The sequence below is a fragment of the Zalophus californianus genome, chromosome X (assembly GCF_009762305.2).
Source record: "Zalophus californianus isolate mZalCal1 chromosome X, mZalCal1.pri.v2, whole genome shotgun sequence".
NCBI classification, from domain to species: domain Eukaryota; kingdom Metazoa; phylum Chordata; class Mammalia; order Carnivora; family Otariidae; genus Zalophus; species Zalophus californianus.
In genome coordinates this window covers 91362831-91390423 of record NC_045612.1, presented here as the reverse complement: position 1 = coordinate 91390423, position 27593 = coordinate 91362831, and the positions used below count along the sequence as shown (strand labels likewise).

The 27593-nt window shown below is 45.5% G+C and overlaps 2 protein-coding genes across 2 annotated transcripts in view; one reads left to right on the top strand and one right to left on the bottom strand.

The window, feature by feature from the left end:
* LOC113930699 (amine oxidase [flavin-containing] A) overlaps positions 1-27266 on the top strand; it is a 68908-nt gene extending 41642 nt beyond the window's left edge. Inside the window, exons 4-15 of the mRNA XM_027608081.2 lie at positions 5040-5144; positions 5901-5992; positions 10908-11049; positions 11930-12079; positions 12376-12535; positions 13459-13555; positions 16624-16677; positions 20179-20236; positions 21649-21746; positions 23684-23795; positions 23999-24061; positions 24259-27266. Of these exons, the coding sequence (XP_027463882.1) occupies positions 5040-5144; positions 5901-5992; positions 10908-11049; positions 11930-12079; positions 12376-12535; positions 13459-13555; positions 16624-16677; positions 20179-20236; positions 21649-21746; positions 23684-23795; positions 23999-24061; positions 24259-24405 (1278 nt within the window). The 3' untranslated portion in view covers positions 24406-27266. The remainder of the gene's footprint in view (positions 1-5039; positions 5145-5900; positions 5993-10907; positions 11050-11929; positions 12080-12375; positions 12536-13458; positions 13556-16623; positions 16678-20178; positions 20237-21648; positions 21747-23683; positions 23796-23998; positions 24062-24258) is intronic.
* Positions 6072-10897, bottom strand: LOC113930700. The gene has a single exon (XM_027608082.2). The coding sequence runs from the start codon at positions 7783-7785 to the stop codon at positions 6832-6834; it is 954 nt and encodes a 317-aa protein (XP_027463883.1). The 5' UTR covers positions 7786-10897; the 3' UTR covers positions 6072-6831.
* Positions 27267-27593: the final 327 nt, after the last annotated feature.

Here is a 27593-nt window from a genome sequence, read left to right as displayed (position 1 = left end):
TCATCCTCACGGTGTAACATTTTCATCTTTTTTTCTAACTGCCTGTTTCTCCAGAGTTAATGGCATTTGTGAAAGAGAAAAAAGCGCTGTCAATTATCTTTACTTACCCAAGAGCCTCCAGAAGAGCTCATATTGTTGCTATTTTAATTGCTTTGTTTGTAATTTCTGTATAGAACTAGAGTCCCTTGGGAAAGGCGGCATAACTATTCATTTGAAACCTTTCATTCTTGATGCATCATTTGTACCTGAGCATATTGGTCGTCTTGTTCCCCGAGATGGGACTGCACAGCTCACGTGCCGCTGCACTGGCTCATAGCCATCCAAGTCCTGAGAGAGGGACTGAGAATAAGATGAAGGTCATGAGCAAACACCCAGGAATGTGCTGCCAGCCCTTGAAAGTTGTGTGAGAAGTTGTACATTACCATTTGGAAGTTCTCTTCAATATAGAGGGAGCAGAGGCATGAGAAATGCAAACCATAACACTGGGCAAAGAGAACAAATCCAGATGTTGGCTGAGCTCCCCAGGGAAATGGGCGGGTGGCTGGGAAAAGGCTGAGGATCAGACCCTGGGGAAGCAGTGGATGGACGGAGGGGGGGTTTTGCAAAGAAGTATGGACACTAGTTGGAGACTTGGAATAAGCCACGCAGTACGATGGCATGGATGTTTCCATGTTACGATGGCTTGTTTTCGGTAGAGTAGAATGCTGTAGGTTTGAAGAGAGCTTGGCTAACCTGCATTCGGAAAGAGGAAGAAAATGATTTTTTTTAAACTACGAATACAACACACTCCTGCCGTCCTATTTAATGGGTGTCTTTTTAGATGATTTCTGCAGTTAAAGCATTATTAAGTACTGTAGAAAAGAAACCACCAAAAGATTTCTCTTATAGGCTTGTCAAAACAGTGGGACAAGAAGGATGCCAAGGAATTCATATCAGTTGGGCAGACTTGTTCCTAAACTAGTCTAGAACATCTCTGTTTAGTTTCAAGCTGATTAAAAAAACATTTGGCAGCTTTCCTCAGGGGCCTGTGATGCTCTAATAACATCCACTTCCTTTTGTTTAACTAAAACTAAAAGTACAGAGAGCCAACCCTCTACAACACGCCAATCAGTAAATGTTACTTGCTTACTCTAAACTTGGTTTATTTTATAGGACCAACAATAAAGAATGATGTGGAAGCCGTAAACTGTCACCTCCTGGCAATAGTCTCTTGTTATTAGGAACATTGGTACATTGAGGATGTGGTTTCTCAAAGGGATTTAAGTATTTGGGGCACAGTTCCAGGGACATTATGTTCTACTGGACTTCAACTCAGAGACATTGTGCTTTAGAGATTAAAGGCCATTTTGGAAGGGTTGGAAGGCTCCAGAGTTTAGGTACAAAATGAACGTGACCTTTACTCAAGGTTTTTTTCCTTTTATTTTCCAAGAGCAGTAGCCATTTGGAGAGACTGAGAAAGTACTGACACCTTTGTGAGAAAACTGTACAATCACATTTATGAGCTTAAGATGGTCCATTTGGCAGGCTGTTCTCACTCCATCAGGAGACAGCTCCAGGCCCTGCCACCGCACTGCTTTAGGGATTCACATGCGCAAAAAGTTGTCTTGAGTTGTCTAGTTTAGAAGCAGGCCATGGAGGAAATAAGCCGTCCAGGGGTTTCTGAGAAAGGAAGAGGTGACATGTAGGTGCCTGTTCCCCCATGTATGCATTTCTTTAGCAGACTTGGGTTTTCTTTTCCTTTCTTTCTTTTTTTTTTTTTTTTTTGTAGACTTATTTATTCAGGGGTGCCTGGGTGGCTCAGTTGTTACACGTCTGCCTTCGGCTCGGGTCATGATCCCAGGGTCCTGGGCCCAGCATCGGGCTCCCTGCTCAGCGGGAAGCCTTCTTCTCCCTCTCCCACTCCCCCTGCTTGTGTTCCCTCTCTCGCTGTGTCTCTCTCTGTCAAATAAATAAATAAGATCTTTTTTTATTTATTCATTTTAGAGAGAGAGAGAGCATGAGCGGGAGGGGCAGAGGGAGAGGGAAGAGAGAATCTCAAGCAGAGCAGAGCGCGACACGGGAATTCGATCCCACAACACTGAGATCACGACCTGAGCCAAAACCATGAGTCAGACGCTTAACCGACTGCACCACCCAGGGGCCCCAGATTTAGGTTCTATGGAGTAAGGGCAGAGAAGCCAGACATGACAAGTGAAACTGATTAATGAAATCCCTTTATCAACTTGGTGCCTCTGTCAACAGGATAAAAATTAATGTTGTAGTCGGCCTTTATGATCTTCTTTTAGAATTCCCATGGCTCCTGTTTCTAAAAAGATTGCCGGGCTGGACTCTTCTCTCTCCTTGGATTCTTTACTTCTCCTGCCACCTCTTTGTTTATTAAGGCTCAGATCATGGGGTCTTTAGGCCATGTGTGAAATGAGACTCTGGTTGGCATAATCCTGAGAAGAACTTTATTAGGAATGTGGGACACATTTTGTTGAATTATATTTATGATACTTTTCTTAATGTCCCCAGATGATTGAGCATATTTGTTTTTATTAAAAAAAAATTTCTTTTCAAAGCAAAAATCAGTTTTGTATGAGACTATTCCTTGAGTATAAATACATCTTACAGAGGAAAATGTGGATTTTCCCCGATTTCAATTAAGGGAAGAACTGTAATGAGAACCCGCTGTTCTAAAGGCTGCCCATGAACTGTTAACCCGTCGGCCTCCTCTCTGTAGCTAGCATAGCATTCTGGGTAAAATGTCTGCCCATTTTTCTCCAGATGTGCTTCCTCATTTCCCAGGGTTGACGCTCTTTCCTCAAACAGAGCTTCTTCATCTCCATTTTTACTCCTTAGAAACATAAAAGGTAGTGTGGAAGATTTCTAGTTTTCACCTTTCCAAACTCTCCTTCATCCAGTTGGGAAGGTTAAGATGTCTCTAGAACAAACCTATCTCCACATTCTATCAACCCTATAGGAAGGCCAGAAAGCTTAATGTTTATGAGCAAAGGCTTTGGGAACAGGAAATTTCCGTCCTACTATTTTCCAGCTAATATCCCTGGGCTTTAGTTTCCTCATTTATAAGATGGAAATATTAATAGTGCTTGCCTCCACAGGGTTGGAGCGAGATAATACATATGAAGAGCTTAGCCAGGGCCAGGCATGGAGAAAGATCTCAATAAATGTTAGTAATAATGGTGGTGATAGTGGTGGTGGTGATGATAAAGGTTTGGAGTCTCGGAGAGTCGTATTGCAGCATTACAACATGGCATTTTTCAGATAAGAAATCAGATCACATAATCTGCCAAGGTTATTTGAATTTGCTACTGTGGCAGGCAAAATTACTTGTCACTTAATGGCTGCTGTATATCATTACTCAGTTGAAGAGTGCATGTGTGCACGCATGCGTGCGCAAGTGTGTGCACATTATTGCAAATGCTGTTAGGTCTTGTGTCCCTGTCTTGATCGTCAGGCGTTTGTTTGTTTTTTTAAAGATTTTATTTATTTGACAGAGAGAGAGACAGCCAGAGAGGGAACACAAGCAGGGGGAGAGGGAGAGGGAGAAGCAGGCTTTCCGCTGAGCAGGGACCCTGGGATCATGACCTGAGCCGAAGGCAGACGCCTAACGACTGAGCCACCCAGGCGCCCCAATGGTCAGGAGTTTTGCTTTAGCTCCCCCCCCCGCCTTTTTTAATTCGACATAGTGCTTAATACTGTGCAGTACACACAGTAAGCTTAATGCAAATACTGAGAGTATGTTTTTATTTGATAAAAAAATAATCTCATGCAAAATTGCATTAGTAGACAATATTTTCATCTTATGAGTGTTTTATTTTTAAAGGAACTAAAAACCTTAGAAAATACCTAGACCTGGTCTCTCTTTCCAAGGATTCACTCTCACCTCACCCCGGTGTTTGCATAGCACAGGACTTGTTACACAATGGGAATGAAGTCAATGGTGGCAAATAATTAGCTGTCTTTGTGTTAGAGGTCTCAGTACCAAGCAATAGAAAGCCAACTCCGGCTAACAAGAGGGCATTTAGTGAAAGGATATCAGAGGGCCCACAGAATCAACGGGAGGCTGGAGGGCCACATTTAGGAATAAGCAGGGATCAGGGGAGCTCTAGCAAGTTAGGGAGCTCTGGCAAGCTCTGGCAAGTTAGGAGCCACGGGAACCACAGCCATGGTCTTTAGAGCAGGAAGCATCTGCCAGCATGCTGCCATGGGGAAGGAGAACCCAGAGTTAGCTTTCTTCTGTTGTTGGGTGACTCATTCCAGGGTCAGAGAGTGTGTGTGATTGGCCAAGCTTAGCTGACAGCCTCACAGCCTGGCTGCACCAGAAGCCAGATGGGGTGGGGAAAGGATCTAGCCCATTGTCTGCTATAATGGGAGATGATACCCAGGACCATCCTCCCTACACATCTAACCACAGAGGAGGAGAGGCAGTTTCCCAAAAAGGAACCGGGATAATATTGGGAAAGGAACATGGATGCTGGGCAACCAAAAAGATGTCAAATGCCCATTATTCTGTTTCTCATATTTTGATTCTTGACTTCAGGCATAGTCGGTAGTCTAGCCAGTCTTTATTTAGCCCGTGTGAACCTTAAAACTCAGTCTAAGATATTCTGCCCTGTTGTTCCAGTCTTCTGTGTGGTCCAAGGACAGTCTTCCATGTCATCATCCTGCTCTCATCTGAATGGGAGCATCCCTCCAAAGAGATTAGCTAGGAGCTCAAGGGTTGAGAATATTGTGGCATCAGCATTAGGTATTAGGATGAGCTACCTTTATTTATTTTCTCTATATAAGTAGGAGTAAGTTCACAGCGATTATTTCCTGTAGATTAAAAACAGGGAGCACAACATCAGGGGAATTTTGCTAATCTAATTGAAATTTGGGGCCGGTATAGGGAAAATGTATTTACTTCCCATCAAAGGTGATGCTTTTGCAACAGGAGAGGATACTGTTAGTTTGAAAATGGCTCTTATGTTGGCTGGGTTTTGTTTTTTAGAATGCCATCCTAATTTAAGGTATTATCCTTTGCTTTTATGTTGTAGGGGAGAACTTATCCATTTCGGGGGGCCTTTCCGCCGGTATGGAATCCCATTGCCTATTTGGATTACAACAATTTGTGGCGGACAATGGATAACATGGGGAAGGAGGTAAAGTATGTGTTCAGCTTACACATGACCTGTTACTAATGTAACAATAGCAGCCGTTTAATATCCTTCCAGTAGTGCAGGGAACGTTGCTCTGGACATTCAAACATACTATTTCCAATGCACCCAACTACTCTGCCAAGTTGGTAGTATTGCCACTTGCAAGGACAATGAGTGCCCGAGGGGTTATGGTAATTTCCCCAACACCACACAGCAAGGGAACCAGGATTCAAACGCACATCTCTCTGATTGTAATGTCTGTGGCCTTTCAACTCTATGGCACTGAGAACTTGTGTGACATATTTTCGCCAGGTGTCCTACTCATAGTTGCCTTATCCATGTGTGATGCCACTTTAGATAGTAAAGGAAAGAGGGATTTATCCCCGCCAAGGTTTTTTACCTAGGCCCAGGCTCCATAAGATCACTCTCTCGCACTTAAATTGGGGACTTAAAATGGGCGTTGGCTTTCAGTAATAAGGATGATCATCATAATTACATATTAATTTATATATACATTTGTATGTAATTCCCCCCTTTTTGCATCGTCATCATCATCATTATTATGGCAACAGCTTTAAGGCATAGAATGCAGAGACCTATGCATCCCAACCCCACCACTATCTATATGAGAATTCTATGCCAATCACACATTCCAACACAGACCCAGAGACTGGTTTTCAGAGGTTCTCCTGAAGGCCTGTTGGCAGGGCAGTGGGCAGTAACCATCCCACCTGAATGTGGGCCCTTCTTCCTCCGCAGATTCCAGCGGATGCACCGTGGGAGGCCCCACATGCTGAGGAATGGGACAAGATGACCATGAAAGATCTCATCGATAAAATCTGCTGGACGAAGTAATCTTGACTATTTAAAATTTACTTTTCGTCTTTCCTTTGGATCCTTTCTGTCCTATCTTGAACTGCAGGATTTTTCTTTTTTTTTTTAAGATTTTGATTTTTTAAGTAATCTCTACACCCAACATGGGGCTTGAACTCACAACCCCAGGATCAAGTGTTGCACACTCCACCGACTGAGCCAGCCAGGCACCCCTGCAGTGTTTTTCTTAATAAGTTATAGGAAAAAAGTTAAGAGGAAACCTAATGATCTTTCAGTCAGTGGCAACTTTGAAGGAACTTTAAACACTTCAGAGGGAGTTTGAACATAAAATGAATCTAAAACATAAAAAAAAAGAGGAGGTGAATGAAGTAGAATGTTTTTAATGAAAGGGCTCTGTGATTTGCAATAAAATAAGTAATTGTGTATTCAAATTATATAGCAGTCAGCTACAGAAGCAATTTGGAAAGATATTAAAGTAATTCCATACAGATGTAGAAAAACATGGAACCGAAGGCAAGCTAGTTTATATTAATGAAAAACATAAATTTTATAATATTTTCAGTCAGAACCTGTGTAATGAGTTGAGCTACAGGTTGTTTAGTCAGCTTTCTGGGGCTGCTATGTGAAGGCACTGTAGCCATCGGTGAGGAATTGTGGTGAATGTGTTAGGCATGGCCCCTAAACTCATGGAGTTAGTATTCTTCTAGCAGGAGAGACTGACATTATGCACATAATTCCATAATGCTACTAGAGTGACTGTAGCAGGGATCTTGACCTCTAAGGGTAAGGAAGAGATTCCCGGATGCAGCCATCTTTAAACATAAACCAAGGACTTAGTGCACCAACTAAAAATGAGTCACAGAGGATGGAAGGAGATAGGGAAGGGTGGATGGTGTGGAGGACAAGGTATCTTCCAGGAATGCCACAAAGTCGATGAGGGAGAGAGAGAGGAAAGATGGATGGTGTGGAAGGAAGTGTCTTCCAGAAATGAACCATAGTATTTGGGGACAGACAGGAAGGGAGAATGATGTGGGAATATGAAATCTACAAGGAATGTGCCACAGTGGTTGGGGGGAGAGCAGATGGATGGATAGTATGGAGATGACATGTTCCAGGAGTGAGCCATAGCAGATGGGGAGAGACAGAAAGGGTGAGCGGTGTGGGAGAATGGTATCTTCAAGGAATGAGCCACAGTGGAAGGGTGGAGAAATGAAAGTTGGATGGTGTATGCAGATGGTATCGTCCATGAATGAGCCACAGTGTATGCCAGTAGATAAAAAGGCTGGATGGTGTGGGGGGAAGGTACCTTCCAAGAATGACCCAGTTGATGGGGGGGAGAGAGTAAGAATGAAATATGTGAGGGGATGGTATCTTCTAGGTATGGAACACGGTGGACTGGGGGAGACAAAGATGGATGTTTGGTGGGATGGTATCTTCCATGGGTGAGCTTAATCCATGGAGGGAGACAAGAGAGGTTGATGGTGTGGGGGAATGATATCTTCCAGGAATGAGCCACTGTGGATGGGGGAGACAGGAAAGCTGGATGGTATGTTCCAGGAATGAGGCACAATGGATGGTGTGTAGGAATGGTATTTTCCAGGAATGAGCCACTTGGATGGGGGAGTGGGAGATAGGAAAGCTGGATCTTGTGGGGTGATGGTATCTTCCAGGAAGGAGCCAAATGGATGGGGACAAACAAAGAGAGTATGGTGTGGGAGGATGGTATCTCCCAAGAATGAACCATAGTGGATGGGGAAATAGGAAGGCTGGATGTTGTGAGGCTATGGTAACTTCCAGGAATGAGCCACATGGGTGGGGGGGAGACAGGAAGGATGGATGGTATGGGTAGATTTTATCTTCTAGGAATGAGTGACATGGATGGGGGTGGGGGGGCAGGAAAGGAGGATTGTGTGTGGTGATGGTATCTTCCAGGAAGGAGCTGGTGGAAGGGGGTAGGCTGGAAGAGTTGATGGTGTGACCAGATGGAATGAGCCACAGTGGATGGGGGAGGAGGAGAGGATGGTGTGGGAGGATGGTATCTTCCAGGAATAGGCCATGGTGGATGGTGGGTAGGGGGAAGAAGACAGCAGTAAAGATGGATGGATGGTGGGATGGCATCTTCCAGGAAGAGCCATTGTCTGTGGAGGTAGTCAGGAAGAGTGGATGGTGTTGAGGGAGTGGTATCTTCCAGGAATGAGCCATAGTGGATTGGGGGAGATAGGGAAGAGAGGATGGTATGAAAAGATGGTATCATCAAAGAATGAGCTACAGTGACTATGGGGTGGGGGTGGGGGGGGAGTCAGGAAGGCTAGATGATGTGGAAGCAAGGTATCTTCCAGGAATGAGCCTCAGTGGATAGGAGAGACAGGAAGGCTATATAGTGTTGGGGGGAATGATATCTTCCAGGAATGAGCCAGTTGACTGGGGAGACTGAAAGGACGGTTGATGTGGTGGATACTCTCTTCCAAGAATGCACCAATTGATGGGGGGATATAGGAAGAGTAGAAATAGTTGAGGGGTGAGGGGATGGTATCTTCTAGGAACGAACCACTGTAGGGGGAGAGAGGAAGGGTGGATGGCTGGAGGGGAAATTTATCTTCCAGGAAGGAACAGTAGTGATGGAGGTGGGGGAGGGGTACCGGAAGACTGGATGATGTGGTGACAGTTATCATCTGGGATGATCATAGGTTAAAGGATGGTATCTTCCAGGAACGAGCCACAGTGTATGGGGGCGGGCGGAGACAGGACGGTTGATGGTGGCTGAGGGGATGATATTTTCCAGGAATGAGCCATAGGTTATAGGGGGAGACATGAAGGTTGGATTGGTATCTTCTAAGAATGAGCCATATAGATGGGGGGAGATAGGAAGAGTGGGTAGTGAGGGTGGATGGTGTCTTCCAGGAATGAAGCACATGGATGGGGGGAGTCGGCAAAGATGGATGTGGTGGAGAATGTTACCTTCCAGGAATGAGCCATAATCCATGGAAGTAGACAGGAAGAGTGTGTGTGTGTGTGTGTGTGTGTGTGTGTGTGTGTGTGTGTGTGTGTGTGTTTGGGGGGGTGGGCAGTGATATCTTCCAGGAATGAGCCACAGTAAATGAGGAAGATGGGAAAGCTGGATGGTATGGGAGAATGGTGTCCACCAGGAATGAGCCGTGGTGGATGGAGAGGAGAGAGGAAGAGGGTGAAGAGAGGAAATCACCCAGGAATAAGCTACAGTGACTGTGGGGGGAGACAGGGAGGGTGGGTCATGTGGGAGCATAGTATCTTCCAGAAATGAGCCTCAGTGGGTAGGAGACACAGGAAGGAGGGATGGTGTGTGGGGATGATATGTTCCAGAAGTAAACAATAATGGGTGGCAGGGGAGAGGATGAGCAGTTGGTGTGGTGAGATGGTATCTTCTAGGAATGAGCCACTTGTGGATGGGGGAGGCAGGAAAGTTGGAAAGTGTGGGAAGATGGTATGTTCCAGGAATGAGCCATAGGAGAATGGGAGGAGACAGGAGGTGTGGTTGGTGTGTTGGGAAGGTTGCTTCCACAAATGAGCTATATGGGTGGGGACAGATGAGGAAGAGTAGACAGTGTGGGAGGATAGTATCTTCCAGGAATGAACCACGGCGCATGGTGGGAGGACAGTAAGGATATGTGGTTTGGTGGGATGGTATCTTCCAGGAATGATCCATAGTAGATGTTGGGGAATAGGAGGGGTGGATGGCCTGTTGCAGGATGGTATCTTCCAGGAAGGAACCACAGTGACTCAGGTATGTGGTTAAGGGGGGGGGGAACTACAGGAAGGACACGTGGTCTAGGGAATGGTATTTTCTGGCAATGAGCTACAGTGACGGTGGATAGGAGACAGGAATAGGGATGATATGGAGGCATGGTATCTTCCAGGAACGAGCCATAGTGACTGTGGGAAGAGATGGGAAGGGTGAATGATATGACAGGTAGCTTCCAGGAATGAGGTGCAGTGGATGAGTGTAGACAGTATAGGGGAGTGACGTTGGGGAATGGTATGGCAGGAATCAGCAAGGTTTAGGGGAGATGCAAAGAGTGAATGTTGTTAGGGGAATGGTATCTTCCAGGAGTGAGCCACTGTGGATGGGGGAGACCGCAGGGGACGGATGGTGTGATGGGTGGTATCTTCCAGGAATGAGCCACCATGAATGTTGGGAGATATGAAGGGGGATGGTGTGGGGGATATTATTTTCCATGTAGAGAAAACAGGAAACAGCTCTTGAAGGCCCCAAGATGGGGAGATTGACATGTTTTTGCAGTGATATGACAGTGTGCCTGGACTCTAAGGATGCCACGGGAAAGCAACGTAATTAGAGGTCGGAGAGCTGGTTGAGAGGCTGATGGTGGAAGATGGAGTGGCTTGATTCCAGATTTTTGCCTTTTGCCATGGATGCCATGAAGGGTTTTATGAAGAGTGGTTTTTTGTTTTGTTTGGCATTGTCAAAAGACTTTATTGGCTGTAATGTGGCAAAGGATCAAAAGGGGCTGTAGTCATAAACCAGGTAGGGATGACCCGGAGGAGCCACCACCGTTGTAACCCAGGTGAGGCATGTGGGTGGACTGGAACGGGGTGGGAGCAGCGGAGGTGGAGAAGAGAGGATGGTTGTTCAAGGAAACGAGAACTGCATCCTTAATGATCCCTCACCAGCACCTTGACCCTTTTAGACGGTACCAGAATTAATATATTTGGAGCGAACCCCTAACTGGCTCAAAACAAAGGAAAAGGTTATTTTTCACCAGAAGTTAAAATATGCATTCCTTCAGAGGTTGAGACTGTGAGGATTGTTGTTTTTTTTTCCCCCCCTAAAAGCAGTGCAGATGCTTTTGAACCGTACTGAGTTGTGTTTTAAAAAGATGCTGTCCTGTGAAGCATGTATGTACTTACACTCGACTGTCGCCTTTGTTATGTGACCAGGACGGCTAGGCAGTTTGCATCACTCTTTGTGAACATCAACGTGACCTCTGAGCCCCACGAGGTGTCTGCGCTGTGGTTTTTGTGGTACGTGAAGCAGTGCGGAGGCACCACTCGGATATTCTCGGTCACCAACGGGGGCCAGGTATGGAGTGTCCGTTCTCAGCCTGTAACCTCCATTTGTGGTTCTGTCCTCACCCAGTGCACCAGCTTAATAGCTGCTTCCATGTCTGGAACCGTGAGTGGATTTGAGACACAAATTTTTGAAATGATTCCAACCAACGTGCCCGAAACCAAAAGTTCTCCTTTCATTTTCTCGTTCCTAGAGATGCGTCCACAGCTAAAGAATGTTTCGTTTTGAACTAATTAGGTTTTGGGAATTTGGGTCCTCCCTTTTTGACGGGGGGGGGGGCGGGGGGAGAGGTAAGTAAAATTAGTCCAGCTCTGTGGGAGGAGCTGAAGTACTACGGATCAACTAATTTTCAAAAACTTCTAGAACTGGTAAAATGATCGTACTTCAAGTCATCTCTGTTCCAGACAGGCTCTGCCCCATAGTGCAAGGTGTAGCGTCTTTCTCCACTAAGTGAATAATTCCTCTCCTCAGGCAATCCCTGGAACACCCTAAGTTGTTCTCGTGGCCCCAAGAGGTATTGGCCATTTGACCCTTAGCTTTAGCAAATGCAGGACAGTTGCATCTTTGAAGTATCTTTATGCTTAGAAATTCCACATTGCTTCTTTTTTTTCTTTTTTTTTTTTAAGATTTTATTTATTCATTTGAGACACAGAGATACAGAGAGAGAGAGAGCATGAGCAGGGGGAGAGGGAGAGAGAGAGGCAGACTCCCTGCTGAGCCAGGAGCCTGATGTGGGGCTTGATCCCCAGGAACCTGAGCCGAAGGCAGACGCTTAACCATCTGAGCCACCCAGGCGCCCCCACGTTGCTTCTTTTGACCTGTATTTTACTTTCTGAGCTATCGTGACCGATGTTTCATATTTATAGTCCTCGTTGCCTGCCTTCTCCTATAGGAACGAAAATTTGTGGGTGGATCGGGTCAAGTGAGTGAACGGATAATGGACCGCCTCGGGGACAGAGTGAAGCTGAAGTGCCCCGTCACCTATGTGGACCAGTCAGGTGACAACATCATCATCGAGACGTTGAATCATGAAATTTATGAGGTAATTCAGCCTAGTCCCAAGGAGCATATATTAAATAGGCCTCGTGTCTTCTGCAGCTTCCAACCAAATACAATCTAAGCAGTGGTATAATTAATGCTGGTATGTCTCCAACTCTGTCTTCCAAATTACCATTTTTAGTTGACCTGCCTTGTTCTGTTGTGCTGCCTCAGAGTGGCCTCATTTTGTATGTGGTTACTGCTCGGTGTCATTCTAAATGATCAGTATGATGTTTCTCCCCCTCTGTAAAGACCGAGACTCACACGTTTGAGGTGGTATTTTGTGTCTGTGTCTTTTAGTGCAGATACGTAATTAGTGCCATCCCGCCAACTTTGACTGCCAAGATCCACTTCCGACCAGAGCTTCCATCAGAAAGAAATCAGTTAATCCAGCGTCTTCCGATGGGGGCTATCATTAAGTGCATGATGTATTACAAGGAGGCCTTTTGGAAGAAGAAGGGTAGGCTGCACTTACTCACATTTAAATTATTTTAAGTGAAGGGATCACACTCTCTTTAGGGACCTTCTCATAGACCCGGAACAGAAAAAAGATGACAAAGATAAATATTTTTAGATTGGCAGAGAAAGGATCAGAAATCTCAGTCTGTCTATCACTTCACAGCCCCTGGTGCGACACAGAATGACCCCAAGAGCACTTGCTCTCAAAGGGAAGGAAGAGATCCCCCCAAGTGGCGGGGAGCACCATTGCCCTAGTCCTTGGCAAATGTCCTGCCCCTTACTCTAAATGAGAGAGTGACGCAAAGGGGTGCTGTGGGAAGAGCGCCGCATTGAAGTCCCACAGTCCCGGGCTTCACTTGCTTACTAGCTGAGTAGCCTTGGCTGTGACGCTTCACCTCTCAGCATCAGTCTCCTTGTGTCAAATGGTGACAGTGAGACCTGCTGTCAGGATGTGTGCGGCAATTAGCTGAGGCAGGGCCTGGGTGGATTTGGTGGCTGTTGTTGGCAAACGTGCTCCTCCTCAAAAGATTCCTTCCCCCAGCTTCTTCTGTGGGTTCCTAGGGGTGATTCCCTCTGACCTAAGTCTCCCTTTCCCCGTGTACTCCAGGGCTCTGGGGCCTCGGTATGATTTGGGCCGTAGCATTGGTCCTACGTGATCTTTATGTAGAGGTCATTGAGATGGGTTGTTTTCCACGTGTCTGGGTCAGCAGATACCCTTGTGTAGTTAATGTGTGTAGTTAATAAGGAGATATCTTCTAGGGTTGGGGCAAAGACTATTTGAGGTTTCCCTTCCTCTTAGCAAAAGAGTTTTGTGTGTGTGTGTGTGTGTGTGTGTGTGTGTGTATCTCTATATATCTATATATATAATTCCTAAATTTTTGATGAGGTCAGTGTCAATCTCCTATTGATTTTCTCTTTGTTAAGATTACTGTGGCTGTATGATCATTGAAGATGAGGAAGCTCCAATTTCAATAACCCTGGACGACACCAAGCCAGATGGATCGCTGCCCGCTATCATGGGGTAAGTTAGAGCTGAATGCTGTGCATTCTCTAAATTGTGTTGGTGTCTTGGTGTGGATGCTGACAGAGCATATGGAATCGAGGTCAGGCAATCGTAAATAACCCTACAGAAATGTATCATTTTCCGCGTTTTAAAATATTAACGTTTTGTATGTGGCACGGAACTCTGGGAAACTTTACAAAAACTGACACTATTTTGAACTTGTGCGCCTTCCTTTCTTGCCCCCATGATACTATTGAGGACAGAGTGAAGGAAGCAGCTAGACAGGCAGTATGGTAGACAACCCTGCCCGGGGGCAGAATGTCCACACTCATCTAGAATTGAGAATTGGTTGTTTTGTTCTGTAAAACCTTTCAGAGTTAGGCTTTTCTCCATTCCAGACATCACTACACCACCATCGTGAATATGCTAATCGTTACCCAGGGATGTGAGACTCATGACCAGTGAGGAAGTGCAGTGTGAGGTAGAGCCGGGCCTTGAGTGGATGTCTCTCATTGTGATAGGTCCCACTGCAGCTGTCCTTCGCTAGGGATGCTCCAGGGTTTGGTCCTGTGTCCGAAAGAGGAGAGCTCTCCCTTTCTCCTCCCAGCCCCCTGCCCTCCGCAGCTCTGCCTTTGGGGGACTAGGGGGTCCAGACAAGGAAGCAGTGCTTTCACAAGGGAATTGCTCAGGAGTGCCTCCGCCTTCCCGAGTGCCCTGCCTTTGACCCTTCCTCAAAGCTCCACAACTAAAAAGGCTGTTTATTCTACCACATGACAACAGAAGAGCGCAGCCTCTGTACTGGCCGAGTGACTGCCAGACACCCGCAGTTTTCCCCTTCCCCCTCGGGAGAGTCGAGCTCACGCACATTGCATCATTGAGGGGAAATTACAAAACCAGAGGCAGACCCGTGACCCGGGACTTAGATTGGACTGCGCACGAGACATTTTGTAACCACGTCTCTGGCTGCAAAATAACAGAAGTAGCACCAGCCTCCCCGGGAAGGGCAGCTGCTCACGGCGGAATGAGCAGAGGAGGGGTGCGTCCTCTTCATCTCTAACCCCACTGGGCAAGAAAGGGTACAGATTGTGTGGGCCGTTCGCCACCACCTTCTGCGTGCCAGAGGAAAACAGAAGGTTGACCTAGAGGTTTCAGGAGACCGTCAGGACCAGTCCGACTGTGGATGGAAGGACACTGATGGTCTTCTTGCCCTGGGAGTAAGATATTGTGGTATCTGCCTTTCTGGGCTTTCTTCGGCTTTATTAGCCACGACACGTGTGGCGGAAGTTTTCCAGATGGGAATGGGGTTATTCAGGCAGTTCCTTTTTAAAAAGTGATACTCTAATCTGTCTTTATCTGGACAGTTGCCTCCGCCCTGCTCTTTGCTCTGGGCAATGAAAGCCTTTACGACAGGGGTGGTAATTGTCCAGCTCGGGCGTTTGTGATGACTAGTACCTTTTGGCAACTAGAAAGGACCTTGTACCTGAGAGCCGTGAAATGTCCCTGACCCAAAGCCAGCATGTTTAATTTCCTCAATAAAACCCCAAAGCAAGTTAAAGAAGATTGTCCGTAGTTAAGAGTTAGAGCAAAGGGGTTGTTGTTTCATTCTCGATTTGAGATTTGACAGGAATGGCCACCACGAACAGCCCTTGAGGAAAGGAGCTGGAAGAAGCACCCAAGATCGAAAAAGGTTTTCAGATCAATCATTTAATGTTTCATCTGGTATTGGTGATTTTCACTGAAGTCCTGTGTAAGCCTCAAATGATTGATTCTTGCATTAACTTAAAATTTAACCAGAATCATTACTGGCAAGACATAATGTAACAGTGTTAAATCAAGCAAAATTATGACTATATCCCATAAAGTTCATTAGTTCAAATATCTTGGGTCATCCACAGATTCCTCCGAAATACTGTTCTCTGCATTAACGCAAAGACGTTTTGTAATCCTTGCTTCCCAGAATGATCTCGACTAAGAGACAGCTCTCACGGAATTGCCAATCAAACTGAGGAACAGTTTAATTTGGGGGTGAGGGAGAGGATGAAATATCTGTGTTCGGCTCTTGCATTCTCAGTCTTGACCTACTTGTCTTTTGGGCCTAGAGCAAAGGAAATACAAGGGTAAAACTTTTTTAAATGGAGAAATAATTTCAGCGTCCTTTAGCTCATTTGGATTTGTGAATGCTTTCTAATAATAGTGTGCATAAGGATTTGTTGTCACCGTTCAGTTCTTTAAAACATACGTGCAATTAGTCATATCAGTATTTACAGATTAACTATAACTGAGTTTTACTGAGTTACTGAATTTGGGGGAGGTGCTAGGCCAGGTTCCCGGAAGCTAAGTTGGAGATGGAGATTTGGGTGCAAGGGGTTCACTGGGGTGTGTGCCGGGGTCACTGTGGGAAAGGGAAGGAATCAGGATTGGGCAGAGGAAGACGTTGGGCTCCGACATTGGCCTGGCGGAGGTCTCAGCCATCCCATAAGGAGTTCTGGAACTGGGATGGCCCTTCAGAGGTGTCATGCCCTGAGGTGAGGGAATGGACTTGGTGCCCACCGCACCCCAGAGATGGTCATTCTGGGGAGGGGCGGGACCTTGAGCCAGGCAGCCCTCTGCCACAGAAGGCAGTGGCTGGGGAAGGGTCCAGCCCTGAGCTCTCAGGGTAATGAGTGCTTGGTCCCAAAGAGGAATCTGGGGGGCCCACCATGGCATCCACCGCAACTACTTACTTCGATTTGGTTTTCCAGCTTTTATCAAGTATTTGGCAGAAGGCAACAGTCAATTACTAGGATAGCATTTAGCGCAATATTAATTCAACTAACATTTGATTTCTAACTATATGCCAAGAGCCGTGCTGTACTTTGGGGGTAAAGCATTGAGCAGGAGGTGACTGGTTACTTAGGAGCCCGCAGCCTAGAGGGGTTTTGGACACAGGCAGATGGAAGGCAGCCTGGCATTTTCTCTAATAGAGGGAAATAATGGGAGTGCGTGGGCGAGAGTTCATCAATGCTGAGTAGGCAGAGGCAAGAACATTTTGGAAAAGAGGAGGCAGCTCTTGCACCTAATCATTCAAATGTCACCTTTCTCTGCAGCTTCATACTTGCCCGAAAAGCTGACCGACTTGCCAAGCTCCATAAGGAAATAAGGTAAGAAGTGACATCTGAAACACATATAAAAGCTTAGCTTGATACCGTGCTTGTTGCGCTAACAACAGTATATTGGCATCTTGAAAAACACCGTGATTCACTAATAGTCTTAAAATCCCAATAAATCGACCTTTTTGTCACCGTGGCAACCTTTGTGTTACAAGTCCCCTCGACTCAGTGCTTGCCCATATGCATTAATTAATTTAGGTTTACATATCTGTGTTTATTGTACAGTGGTTGAGAGGTAGGGTTTCCCCTGTAGGGTAGATGGACAAAAATTATAGGAAACGTTAGCAGTGCAAAAAAGCTTTAGAGGCTGAGTCCTGATTGCCTCACCCAGACCATTATCCCTTTTCCAAGGTCCTCTGACTGTACTTTTTCTGAAGAGCAAAGCCATACGTGTGGGTTTCAACCTGTTTCCACTTGTGTACATAGAAGTATCCCCCTTTGATTATCTAGGACGCAGCTCTGACGTTCCCTTCTCCTGATCAGCTTCCTAGTATGAAACAATCATTGTAGGACAGTGGCTTTTTTTTTTTTCCTTCCTTTCTCCCTTTCCCTTTCTGCCCTGTTGTATTTGTTTGGTTTTGCCTTGGAATCCTTTCCTTTGTTCAGATAAAAGCTTACCAGGAACTCTTAACCTGGAAACAGTCATTTGGCTGTTGGCGGGGTGGTACCTCTGGGAATTTCTGGGCTTCCCTTCCAGAGGGTAGCCCTAAATCCTTTGTTGGCTTTTGAAGAGGACCAGGACACACACAGATGTACACTTCTCTCTGCATTTAATTAAACAATGAAGCAGCAAATCCATAAGCAGCCCTTGCTTTGAGAGTTACTTTGATGACTTTGTAATTCAGGCTGCAAAAGTTTCCACATTTGCGCACGAATTTGTTCCTTTGAGCTACCATGAGGTCTGATTTCGGGAAGGGAACTCTTTGTCTACTCACTCAGAAGAGGGAGAATTTGGGGTCCAGTGGCAGGGAATGGCTTGTCTGGGTCTCCACAGCTAGCTTGTGACAAAGTCAGGAATAGCATCCAATGCAAACTTTTTTTCATTACGCCATACGAAGCTTGACATTTTCTTTTGGATTTCCTGCTTTCCCCCTTTATTAATAGTAAAATAAATACCAGCCTGGATGTAGACATTTGGTTATGATTCCACATGGTAGCTGAACTTCTCAAAAGTTTTTATAAGGCAAAACCCTTAGAACCCTGAATGTGTCTTTGACTGGGGCGAGATTCCCACAACCGACTGCATCAACATCTGCCAGAGAATGTTTGGAAAATATGTTTTTTTTCTGAGGCCGATAGATTATGATGTGGTAGATTAGGGGTGGAGCCTGAGTATCTTGTATTTTTTAACAAGCTTTTCAAATGATTATGACGAGCAGCCAGATTTAGAAACCAGTGAGTAAACACAACTACAAGAGATTTGCACAGTGACCTCTTTTGGCCATGATTTAAAATATGTTCTATTATTTTTAGAGCCCAACTAACCAATCACTGCATTGCTCTAACATTTTTGACTTACATAACTTTTCCAGAAGTTTTTACATTTTAATGGGAGGAAGGGATGGGGAAGATAATTTCCTGATGGATTTATATGAACTCATCCTTGACTCATAACTACAAAATACAGTAAATAATGACTTCCCTTTCTATTATAAGGGACTTATTGTCCATGCATGAAAAATTAACTGCAAGGTAGGTTGATTGGATTTTAGATTTTGTTCTGTTTTAATAAAGATTTTATCACATGTCCCAAAAATAAGCTAAGCATCATTAAACCTTTAGAATAATGATCGTCCATACTTTTGTTTCGTGATTGACTCTCAAATGTTGGAATTTCCTCATAACACCCACGCGAAGTAGGTAAGAATCCATCATCTCATCATAGAGTAGGAAAGAGGTTACCATGCTATGCTGAGGATGGATTTTGATTCAGTACATTTTTATTGAGCTTCAGCCTCCTTGTCTTTCACATTAAGGGGCTTGGATTAGACAGAGAGAGACAGAGGCAGACAGTAGTCTGGAAACTTCTTCTAGTTCTGCATTTCCTTTATGGTTATTGATCTGCAGTAGGAACAGCTCCTTCATGGAAACCAAACTTTTCCTGTTTGTACTGGAACTTACAGAGCCACCAAAATGTTCTAGAACATCACCTCAGCAGTAGCCTTTGTCTATCTCTGAAAACCTTCCATGGGAACATGGTGGCAGTAAGCCACCATGTTTATGATTTCACCTCCTCTTCCTGACTTAACACTGTATCTCCATGAAACAGAAGTTCTGGGAGTTATATCAATGGCCTGAATGTGAGCATTTTGACAAATTTATAAGGCTAGATTTTATCTCACATCGTTCAGAGAAATTGAGGACATGTTTTAAAAATGTTTTCTAATGTAATTGGCAATGTAAAATCATCGTTTTTAAAAACCTCTGTTTCTTTCATTACTAGTAAGTATAACCCCTCCTTTCGCCCTCCTCTCATTTTTGGCCATGAGTCTCTTCACCTCTCAGTACTTGTGTTTCAGATTCGAGGTAAACCCTGCACCCATTTTTCAGCAAACTTTTTTTTTCCAGTTGCTCATTAGCACCTAACAAATATTTTGGAGCAGTTTCAATGTTTAAGCTATATAAAGACTAAAGAAGGCAAATACCAAAGTATATAACTGGCTCAGTGTGAACCTGTTCAAACAAATCCTGAAATTGAACCATTTATTTTGAAAAGGGGTGATTTTAGTAAATTAGCACTTTTTAATTTCCCCAGGAGTGGTTGTGAGTTTGCAAATACCTGTTTCAGGAAGTGCCTAGATCAATGAAGCTACTGATTTTCTTTAAGACCTACCACGTGTCATGTGATGTGATAGTCATTTACATAATGAATTAGGGTAGCCAACGACTGTCTGAGGTAACATCGTGTAGCACATCCCGTGGAAGTACCATGTCCACAGACCATTCTGTCACGTGCCCGATGACTAGAGTAGAATGACCATAGGCCTCTTGTTGTGCGGCATATTTTATGGTATACTTAAAAGATTAAATAAGCTTCAGATGTTCATAGATCTTTAAGACATAAGTGGAGGATAGTTAAAAGATGCTGTCATATGGACTATGGACTTCTAAAAGGGATTATTCTAGAATGCTACGTGTTCCAGAAAAGTGACTTAGCATCATGTCCTAAACTGACTGCCCTTAATCGACTCTTATTTTCCCCATTTGAATCTTGAATAGATAGGATATCGGGCAGTAAAAGAGGCAAAAATATAAAAGGAAAATTCTGTTGCATCTTCAAGTCAAATGACCGTATTGAGGCATAGAGGGTTGATCCGAGGGCACAGATTCATGGAACTATTCATGTTGTGTAGTTACCATTGATTTTAGGTTTTCCTTAATACATCTGGTTCATTGGCGAGAGCCAATGATAATGAATAAACTCACTGTGTTTATGTTCTACTCCTCGGTTATTACTTCCTTAACATTTTTCTTTTTTACTCTTCTTTACAGGAAGAAGAAGATCTGTGAGCTCTATGCCAAAGTGCTAGGATCCCAAGAAGCTTTACAAGTAAGAAACCCTCAGCTTTAATCCCTAGAAGGTTCTGCTCTGTTTGCTCTAAGTGCTAAAGCAAAGCAGAGTCTGGTTTCCTGACCGTCTTAGGAGGAGAGTCTTAGGAAGGGATATGCTTACTGGAGGATTAACTTTAGTCCCAGAAAGGCCAATGAAAGCTGCCGTCAGGGGCATGCAATTTCTGATGCATCAGTTCCTTGGGCTCTTTCCGTGTTCCCTGGATAACTGGCAGCCAATTGCCATCAGGGCCTGGAGTCACAGGTATTATCTCTGGGGTGGGTGAGATCAGTTCCCAGAACAGAGGTCCTGCCCTCCCGTCAAAGCCAACTGACTGCTCTGAAGCGAAATCCCAAATACGTCCTCATCTGTTGGTGAGGGCGCTCTAGTGTATACTTGACAGGGTGGGCAGAATCTAGACTCTCTCTGGTCAGAGCCACACTAATTGATTTTTCCATCCGTAGACTCCATTCACAGCTCATGTAGGGATTTCAGTGCTTTCAGTCCACCACTGAAGGTGATGACGGGAATGAAATTCTATCTGAAGATCCTATCAGCTAGCTGGGGGCTCTTTCACGGGATTATCTCTGAACTGTTCAAACAATGAACTTGTAGACTCTGTTAGAGAAAAACTCAGAGAACGGTCTCTCATGTCTCTTGGAAACCATTGCTCGTCATTATTTTTCCCCGTTTTAGCAGGATTCCCATCATTCACTTTTCCAGCTCAGAGAAATGGCTCCAAAAAAAGCCTTTCTTAGACATTGTGCTTATCTTTTTTTTTAAGATTTTATTTACGTATCTTAGAGACAGAGAGAGAGAGAGCAAATGGGTAGAGGAGCAGAGGGAGAGGGACAAGCGGACTCCAAACTGAATGCAGAGTTCGACACGGGGCTTGATCCCAGGACCCTGAGATCACGACCTGAGCTGAAATCAAGAGACCGATGCCCAACCGACTGAGCCACCCAGGCGCCCCTACATTGTGCTTATCTTATGCCTCCTCCCTTCCACCTTTTTTTTTTTCAGCCGTGGTAGATAAGGAAGTAAAGTCTGTTATTTAGAGAATCCAGAGATTTGAGCAGACCTTTCCAGAATGTGATTGTTGGTGGGGCTTAGTCTAAAGATTTGAGAATCTGCGTGGCAGTGCCCTCTCTCCCAGATATTGGAATACTCCATGCCTCCCCACATCAAGAGGTCGAAAAAGTCAAAGTATACATGTTTTGTCACTTGGTACCTCCCCGAAGGCCATTTACTTGGTACTGTCATGTTTCCCCTTAAGTGAAATAGAAAAACAGGGCCACCTTTTTCTTTAACGTAAACTTTTGGTTAAAGTAAAATACACAAGAGCCTTCATGGTTGACGGGTCGCATTTCAGCTTTGTCTTCCCTTTGGAATTCTCCCCCCACTGAATGCAGCCGGTGCATTACGAAGAGAAGAACTGGTGCGAGGAGCAGTACTCCGGGGGCTGCTATACCGCCTACTTCCCCCCTGGGATCATGACACAGTATGGAAGGTACTACCCAGACACCACCCGGATTGATCCAAGACAGGAACCGAACTTTTTTTTTTAAGATTTATTTATTTATTTATTTGTCAGAGAGAGAGAGAGAGAGAGAGAGAGAGAGCATGCACAAGCAGGGGGAGTGGCAGGCAGAGGGAGAGGGAGAAGCAGGCTCCCCACTGAGCAGGGAGCCTGATGTGGGGACTGGATCCCAGGACCCCGGCATCATGACCCGAGCCGAAGGCAGACGCTTAACCACTGAGCCACCCGGGCGCCCCGACATGCACCAAACTTAAACTCATAAGCAAAGTTCGAGGGGACTTGGAGACATAGGGGTCAGCATTCGGATTTCGAATGCCCCAGGTAGTTAGTGCATGGATTTCTGGCCGTCCGTAGGAAAATAAGGATGCCGGTATGTAGAAGCTTAGCTGTCAGCATGCAGAGCAATAGCAGAGCACGGGTGAGGATTTCAGATGTCGGTGCTCTGTGTGAGTACCCTGCAAGCTGCAGTGTCCTCCAGCCAGCCTTCTTGAGCTCCATTAGACATTGCCTTTCACACGACTACTCTAGGCTTCTGGGTACCCGTCTCTGCCTAAGGACGTTAGCTACAGACATCTTGCTGCAGCTGCTCCTCTTCTTCGGGGGAGCCGTCCCTGCCGAGGACAGCTAACCTGTGAGGAGGGGATCTCCACACGGATTCGGGGAGTCCACCTTGGCTTCGAAGCCCCATAGGCCCCAGAAGAGCCATTGTCTCTTGTAACTGCCTCATAGGGCACAGGGGTCTGTCCAGGGATGTGCTCAGCTGCAAGAGCCCAAAGAAAGAGCCTCCTGCTGGGTATTTGCAACTCAGGACAGTCTTCCCAGCCCCGATGCGGTTGCCGTTGTGAGGGCAGGAGAGGCGTTTGGGCATAAGCAGTGTTGCGTGGCAACGTCCCTGGCAGGGTACCTTCCGTTACATTCCCAGAGGAACGGAGCTGGAAAGTTAATTCCAGCTCACGTGTGTCCACAGAGAAAGAGGGGCTTCTTAACCCTTTCCTTACATGAGATTGTTCGTTGTTTTTAATTAATTGAATCAATTAGTCTTTGTTAGTGATAACGGGATTGATGAGCTGGAGTAGTTCCGAAGGCAGAGTAGAAGGCCAGAAGTGGGAAACTGGAATCAAGGACAGATGCAACCAAAGATTCCTCAATTAGAGAAAGGCGAGAAGGCCTTGGGGGGTGCAGGGTGTGCCGCTCGGGAGATTGTGTGAAAATGGCTTGCCGACGTGATAGGAGTCAAAGCTGACAAGCTAGGAGGGGACACTTCCCCATCCAGCCCAGCCCTTCTGGGGCTTTCTTTGCCAGGACCTCTTTGGAAGAGAAGGCCCATTTCCCTGTCCTCAGCCAGTCTCCACATAAATTCACAAAAGCTAACTGTGCAGACGTGGTTATTTTGAGACAGACAGACCTCTGATCTCTCGGGTCCCTCCTCTGCTACAAATCAGTTCCTGCCCCTGTCTTCCCACTCACCACTGTGGTTCCTCCTGATACCCTGGGAGTGCTTGGCTGGGGTCTGCTGCCCGATCCCCTCTCGTGAAGAATGCACCCCCTTGGAACGATGGTGTGGGGAGGAGAATGGACCACAAACAGGAAACCTACAGCCAAGAAATCTGATTGTGGATTTTCTGTGTATTCTTGTCTTCTGATCCTGGCTGGCTAGGAAAAGGCCAGCGTCACCTTTAGTGACTGATGATCTGACAGCCTGCTTCTCTCTGGCTTGAAAGCTCAGATCCTTGGGCACAGGCGCAGGGAACAGGGAGGGGCCTTCCACCTTTGGTGGAAGCCACACAGGAGTTTTGGAAACAGTCGGAGTTGTGCTGTCTTGTCGGGGCAAATGAGGGCAGCGACGGGCCCCTTTACCCTCCGTGCCTTCCCAGGTAACTCTGTGTGACCTCTCTGTTCTCTCAAAGCGTCATTCGCCAGCCGGTTGACAGGATTTACTTTGCTGGCACGGAGACAGCCACACACTGGAGCGGTTACATGGAAGGGGCAGTAGAGGCCGGAGAACGGGCAGCTAGAGAGGTAAGGGAGTGGGCCGCGTCACTGTCTCTCCCAAGGCCGGTGGTGGTTTTGGCATCGGGCCTTTCCTGCTCTTGACACGGATAAATGTGCACCTCCGCTTCTCTGCCGCTCCTTCCACTCCTGGGGGGCTCCTTGATGGCGAGCGGGGCCTTGCGTCTGTCGGGACCTTAGAAGCTCACTTCACCACGGTCACTTTCTTGCAGATCTTGAATGCTCTGGGGAAGGTGGCCAAGAAAGACATAACAGTTCAAGAACCTGAATCAAAGGTGAGTTCCACAGCTTCCTCTCCATGGACCAGTAATCGAATGTAAAACTCCTGACTCTCATCTTCCACCTTGTAAGGTCATTGTAGATGCCACTCTCAGGCATATGTCCATGCACTGGCTTGGCAGATATGTTCTGCCTGCCCTCAGGGGGGCGAACGAGAGTTGCTGTGCTTAACGCTCTCTGCTCATCCATCCAGGATGTTCCAGCTATGGAGATCACCCACACCTTTTGGGAGAGGAACCTGCCTTCCGTGGCAGGCCTGCTGAAGATCATTGGATTCTCCACATCAGTCACTGCCCTGTGGATTGCAGTGTACAAATTCAGGCTGCTGACACGATCCTGAGGTTTCAGCCTCATGCTTTCTGCCTATTCTTTCCCAGCACCATCAAAAGCAAAATGTTGGCAAAGGCTGTATCATTGGATCATCTTTAAATGCACTGGTTTTCACCCATAAGTTTAGTCTCAGTTGGTGTCAGAGTAAAAACAACCCAAAGAATCACCTCATTAATTTCAATAAGATCAAGCTCCATCGCGTTATTTGCCTTGTGTAGACTAACTTGTGCTGACTGGTAGAATAAAACCTTGTGATCAACTCCTTAATTTCAAGATGTCTAATTGAAGTGCTGGTCAGAAACAATTTCTGTGTCCTGTTTTGCTCCTCTTTAACACGAAATGCCTGATGACTGCAGAAATGAAGTGGTTCCCTTTCTCTTTGTAGAGGTTAGATGGGTGACGGCCCAGCCTGTGACTGTCCTTTTCAGTCCTTAGGAAATAGTGAAGTGTAGGTCCAGAGCCCAGAGGCTGGCAGCTTCCTGGGGGTCAGCAGCTCCCCCTTTGGATGAGGGATAGTAAATGAAAGCAATGGGGGTGTAGACCACTGAGGGACAGCTTATGGGCCGTCCTGGCCACTTCTACTTCCTGTGAAGTTTCTAGAAATCTAGTCTGGTGTTTCAGGTGACTTGTGTATAGCTCCCCACAGGAGCAGAGTAAACTAGTGGCAGGACTGTCCCCCAGGAGGCCTCCTGATGAGCTCCGCACGAGACCCACTGCAATAGGCATTTTCTCTTCCTCCTGGAGGGTGGCTAGACATCACGATAACCTTCTCTGCCGATTTCGAGAAAGTATTTTCCTTTTTTCAGGTAGACCCTGGCTGTCTGAAGGCCTTAGTGGTATACACTTTTTTTCTTTTTTCCTAGGACCACAGTGGAATTAGGCAGATCTGTTAACCTAAATGACAGAGTTACCTTTGAGTAAATATTAGCATGCTGATCTCTCTCAAATAGGAACTGAAATACACATGGTAAATTTCTGATTGCTATTTGTTGAGACTCTCAAATAGAGAAAGGAAATTGGGGCTTTATATTATAACCTCACTGGCCTTAGTTATTCAGTTTGTAACAGACATGAAATTGAGTGATTTTAATATGAAGACTGAGTTCTCCATTTTAGGAGTAATGTGGGCCCAGAACAGTGCCCACCTCTTTCTGGCCTTTCCCATTCTAAAAACTCAAGATTTTTTTTTTTAAACCCCTTCCAGAGGTTTCAGCCATGAAAGACTACTGTTTTACATGTAAGCACCTGGGGAAAAAAATCAACACCAATGTGATCAAATAAAGCAGTTGACAAGATTCAGTAGACTTGGGTACACAGGTGGATACACAGTAACACCTTATCCCACATCACTGATGAATGAAGCATTTCTTTTTTTTTTAAGATTTTATTTTACTTTTGACAGAGAGAGAGAGAGAGTGTACAAGCAGGGGAAGAAGCAGGCAGAGGGAGAGGGAGAAGCCGGCTTCCCGCTGAGCAGGGAGCCCGATGCGGGGCTCGATCCCAGTCACGACCTGAGCCGAAGGCAGACGCTCAACGACTGAGCCACCCAGGCGCCCCGAGGCATTTCATTTTAGATGAAGTTTCTAGATACCTGAAGTTTACTCTTTTATGTACCAAAAATTTTACATAAAAATTTTGATGGGCATACTTCCACACATTATTCAACAAGCTTCGTTCAAATTCACCTTTTTTAATTAATCAGGTCAATCCTTATGTGTCTCAATCATTTTATACTTTTATAAGAGAGTGATAACATTGTGTTTGCCCCTCTACTGAATGTCACGTGATTGTCTCAGAGCTGGTGAGTCTACTGCTTCTTCCCCCCCTACTGCTTCTCCCATATTCAGGATTTTCATACCCTTCTTAACTCCTAATACCTCTTAACCTAATCCCCTATGTTCCTACTCACTGGGAATTAAAGATTGCCAGAGGAAATCAATTCAAGTTACATAATTAACCTTATAAATTCACAAGTCACTGGACCCTGATAATGAGGGCTTAAGGTATTCCAGTTTTGCCTATCCTAAGAGCAAAGAGCAGGATTTTTCTGCCACTCTTTACTTTGTAATTGAAAAGCATTTTAGCTAACGTAGGAGTTTGGGTACTGTCTTGGATATGCTCCAGTCCATAAGGAGTTGCCACATATTATATCAAACTGCTCAGAGAAATCACATCCCTATTTCAGTTGTTTGTTCACTTACTGATTAACTTGGTTCTGACACACCTTTTGGGAAACGCTGACTTCAGCTACTTAACAGGCAACAGTTTTACAGTAAGGAGGTTGTTAACATATCTAAGTCTTTAATGCTGCAGGACTCCTGAGTATGTGATTTACCCTCTTTTCAAACTTTTTAGAAAACCAATTAATTTACCCTAGTGAGATCAGCCCTGTTAAACTATAGATTAAACTATATACTGAACTTAAAAATGAATGCTATTCCAGGTGTGCCGAGATAGGAAATCAGAGCTGAGAACTCCCACCATTTTATTTGTCCACCACCAAGATCCTAGAGGTCTTTCTTCCCATCCCAAGGAACCAAAGGCAGTTTCAACAGCTGATAGAGCCTGGCATCCGCTTCACAGTCCTGAAGGCTGTGTTGGCCTCACTCCACAGTAAGGGCGAGAATTAGACTTAACAAGGTAACCTTTTGGTCACAACTGTTAAATAAGGACTTGAACTGCACGGAAGAGAAAATACCGAAGGACTGTGAACTACGTTTAGTTTGATTGTGAACTTGGTGCCTAATGTTCTGTCTGAAATGTGCCCCAGTGCTCCATGTGGGAGTTCGCCTGTGTGTGTTGCCACTGAAGTAACGATTTTGCGCGTCCGGTACTGTTTTGTTTGTTAATAAAGTGCACTACCATCCCTGATTCAGACCTGGCTCCTCTTTTTAGTCAGTGGGGGATGGGCTTACAAGGCCACTTCGTACTGACTCCCAAATTCTCACAGTTCCCTTTGACTCTCACAGTCCATCAGGGTTTCCTGGGAGCTGATTAAATGCTAGAATATTGTGTTCCTGCCTGGGTCACAATCAGTGGGGAGTCCGATGGCCGCTTTCTCACCTAACTAGCTTCTGATGCCCCCCCCTTTTTTTATTTTATTGTTATGTTAGTCACCATACAATACATCATTAGTTTTTGATGTGGTGATCCACGATCCATTGCTTCTGATGCCTTGAGCAGATCACTGTGGTTCTC

Coding starts and splice junctions, on each gene's coding strand:
- LOC113930700 (XM_027608082.2), bottom strand. CDS start 7,785: ATGTGGCTCATTCCTGGAAGTTACCATAGCCTCACAACATCCAGCCTT.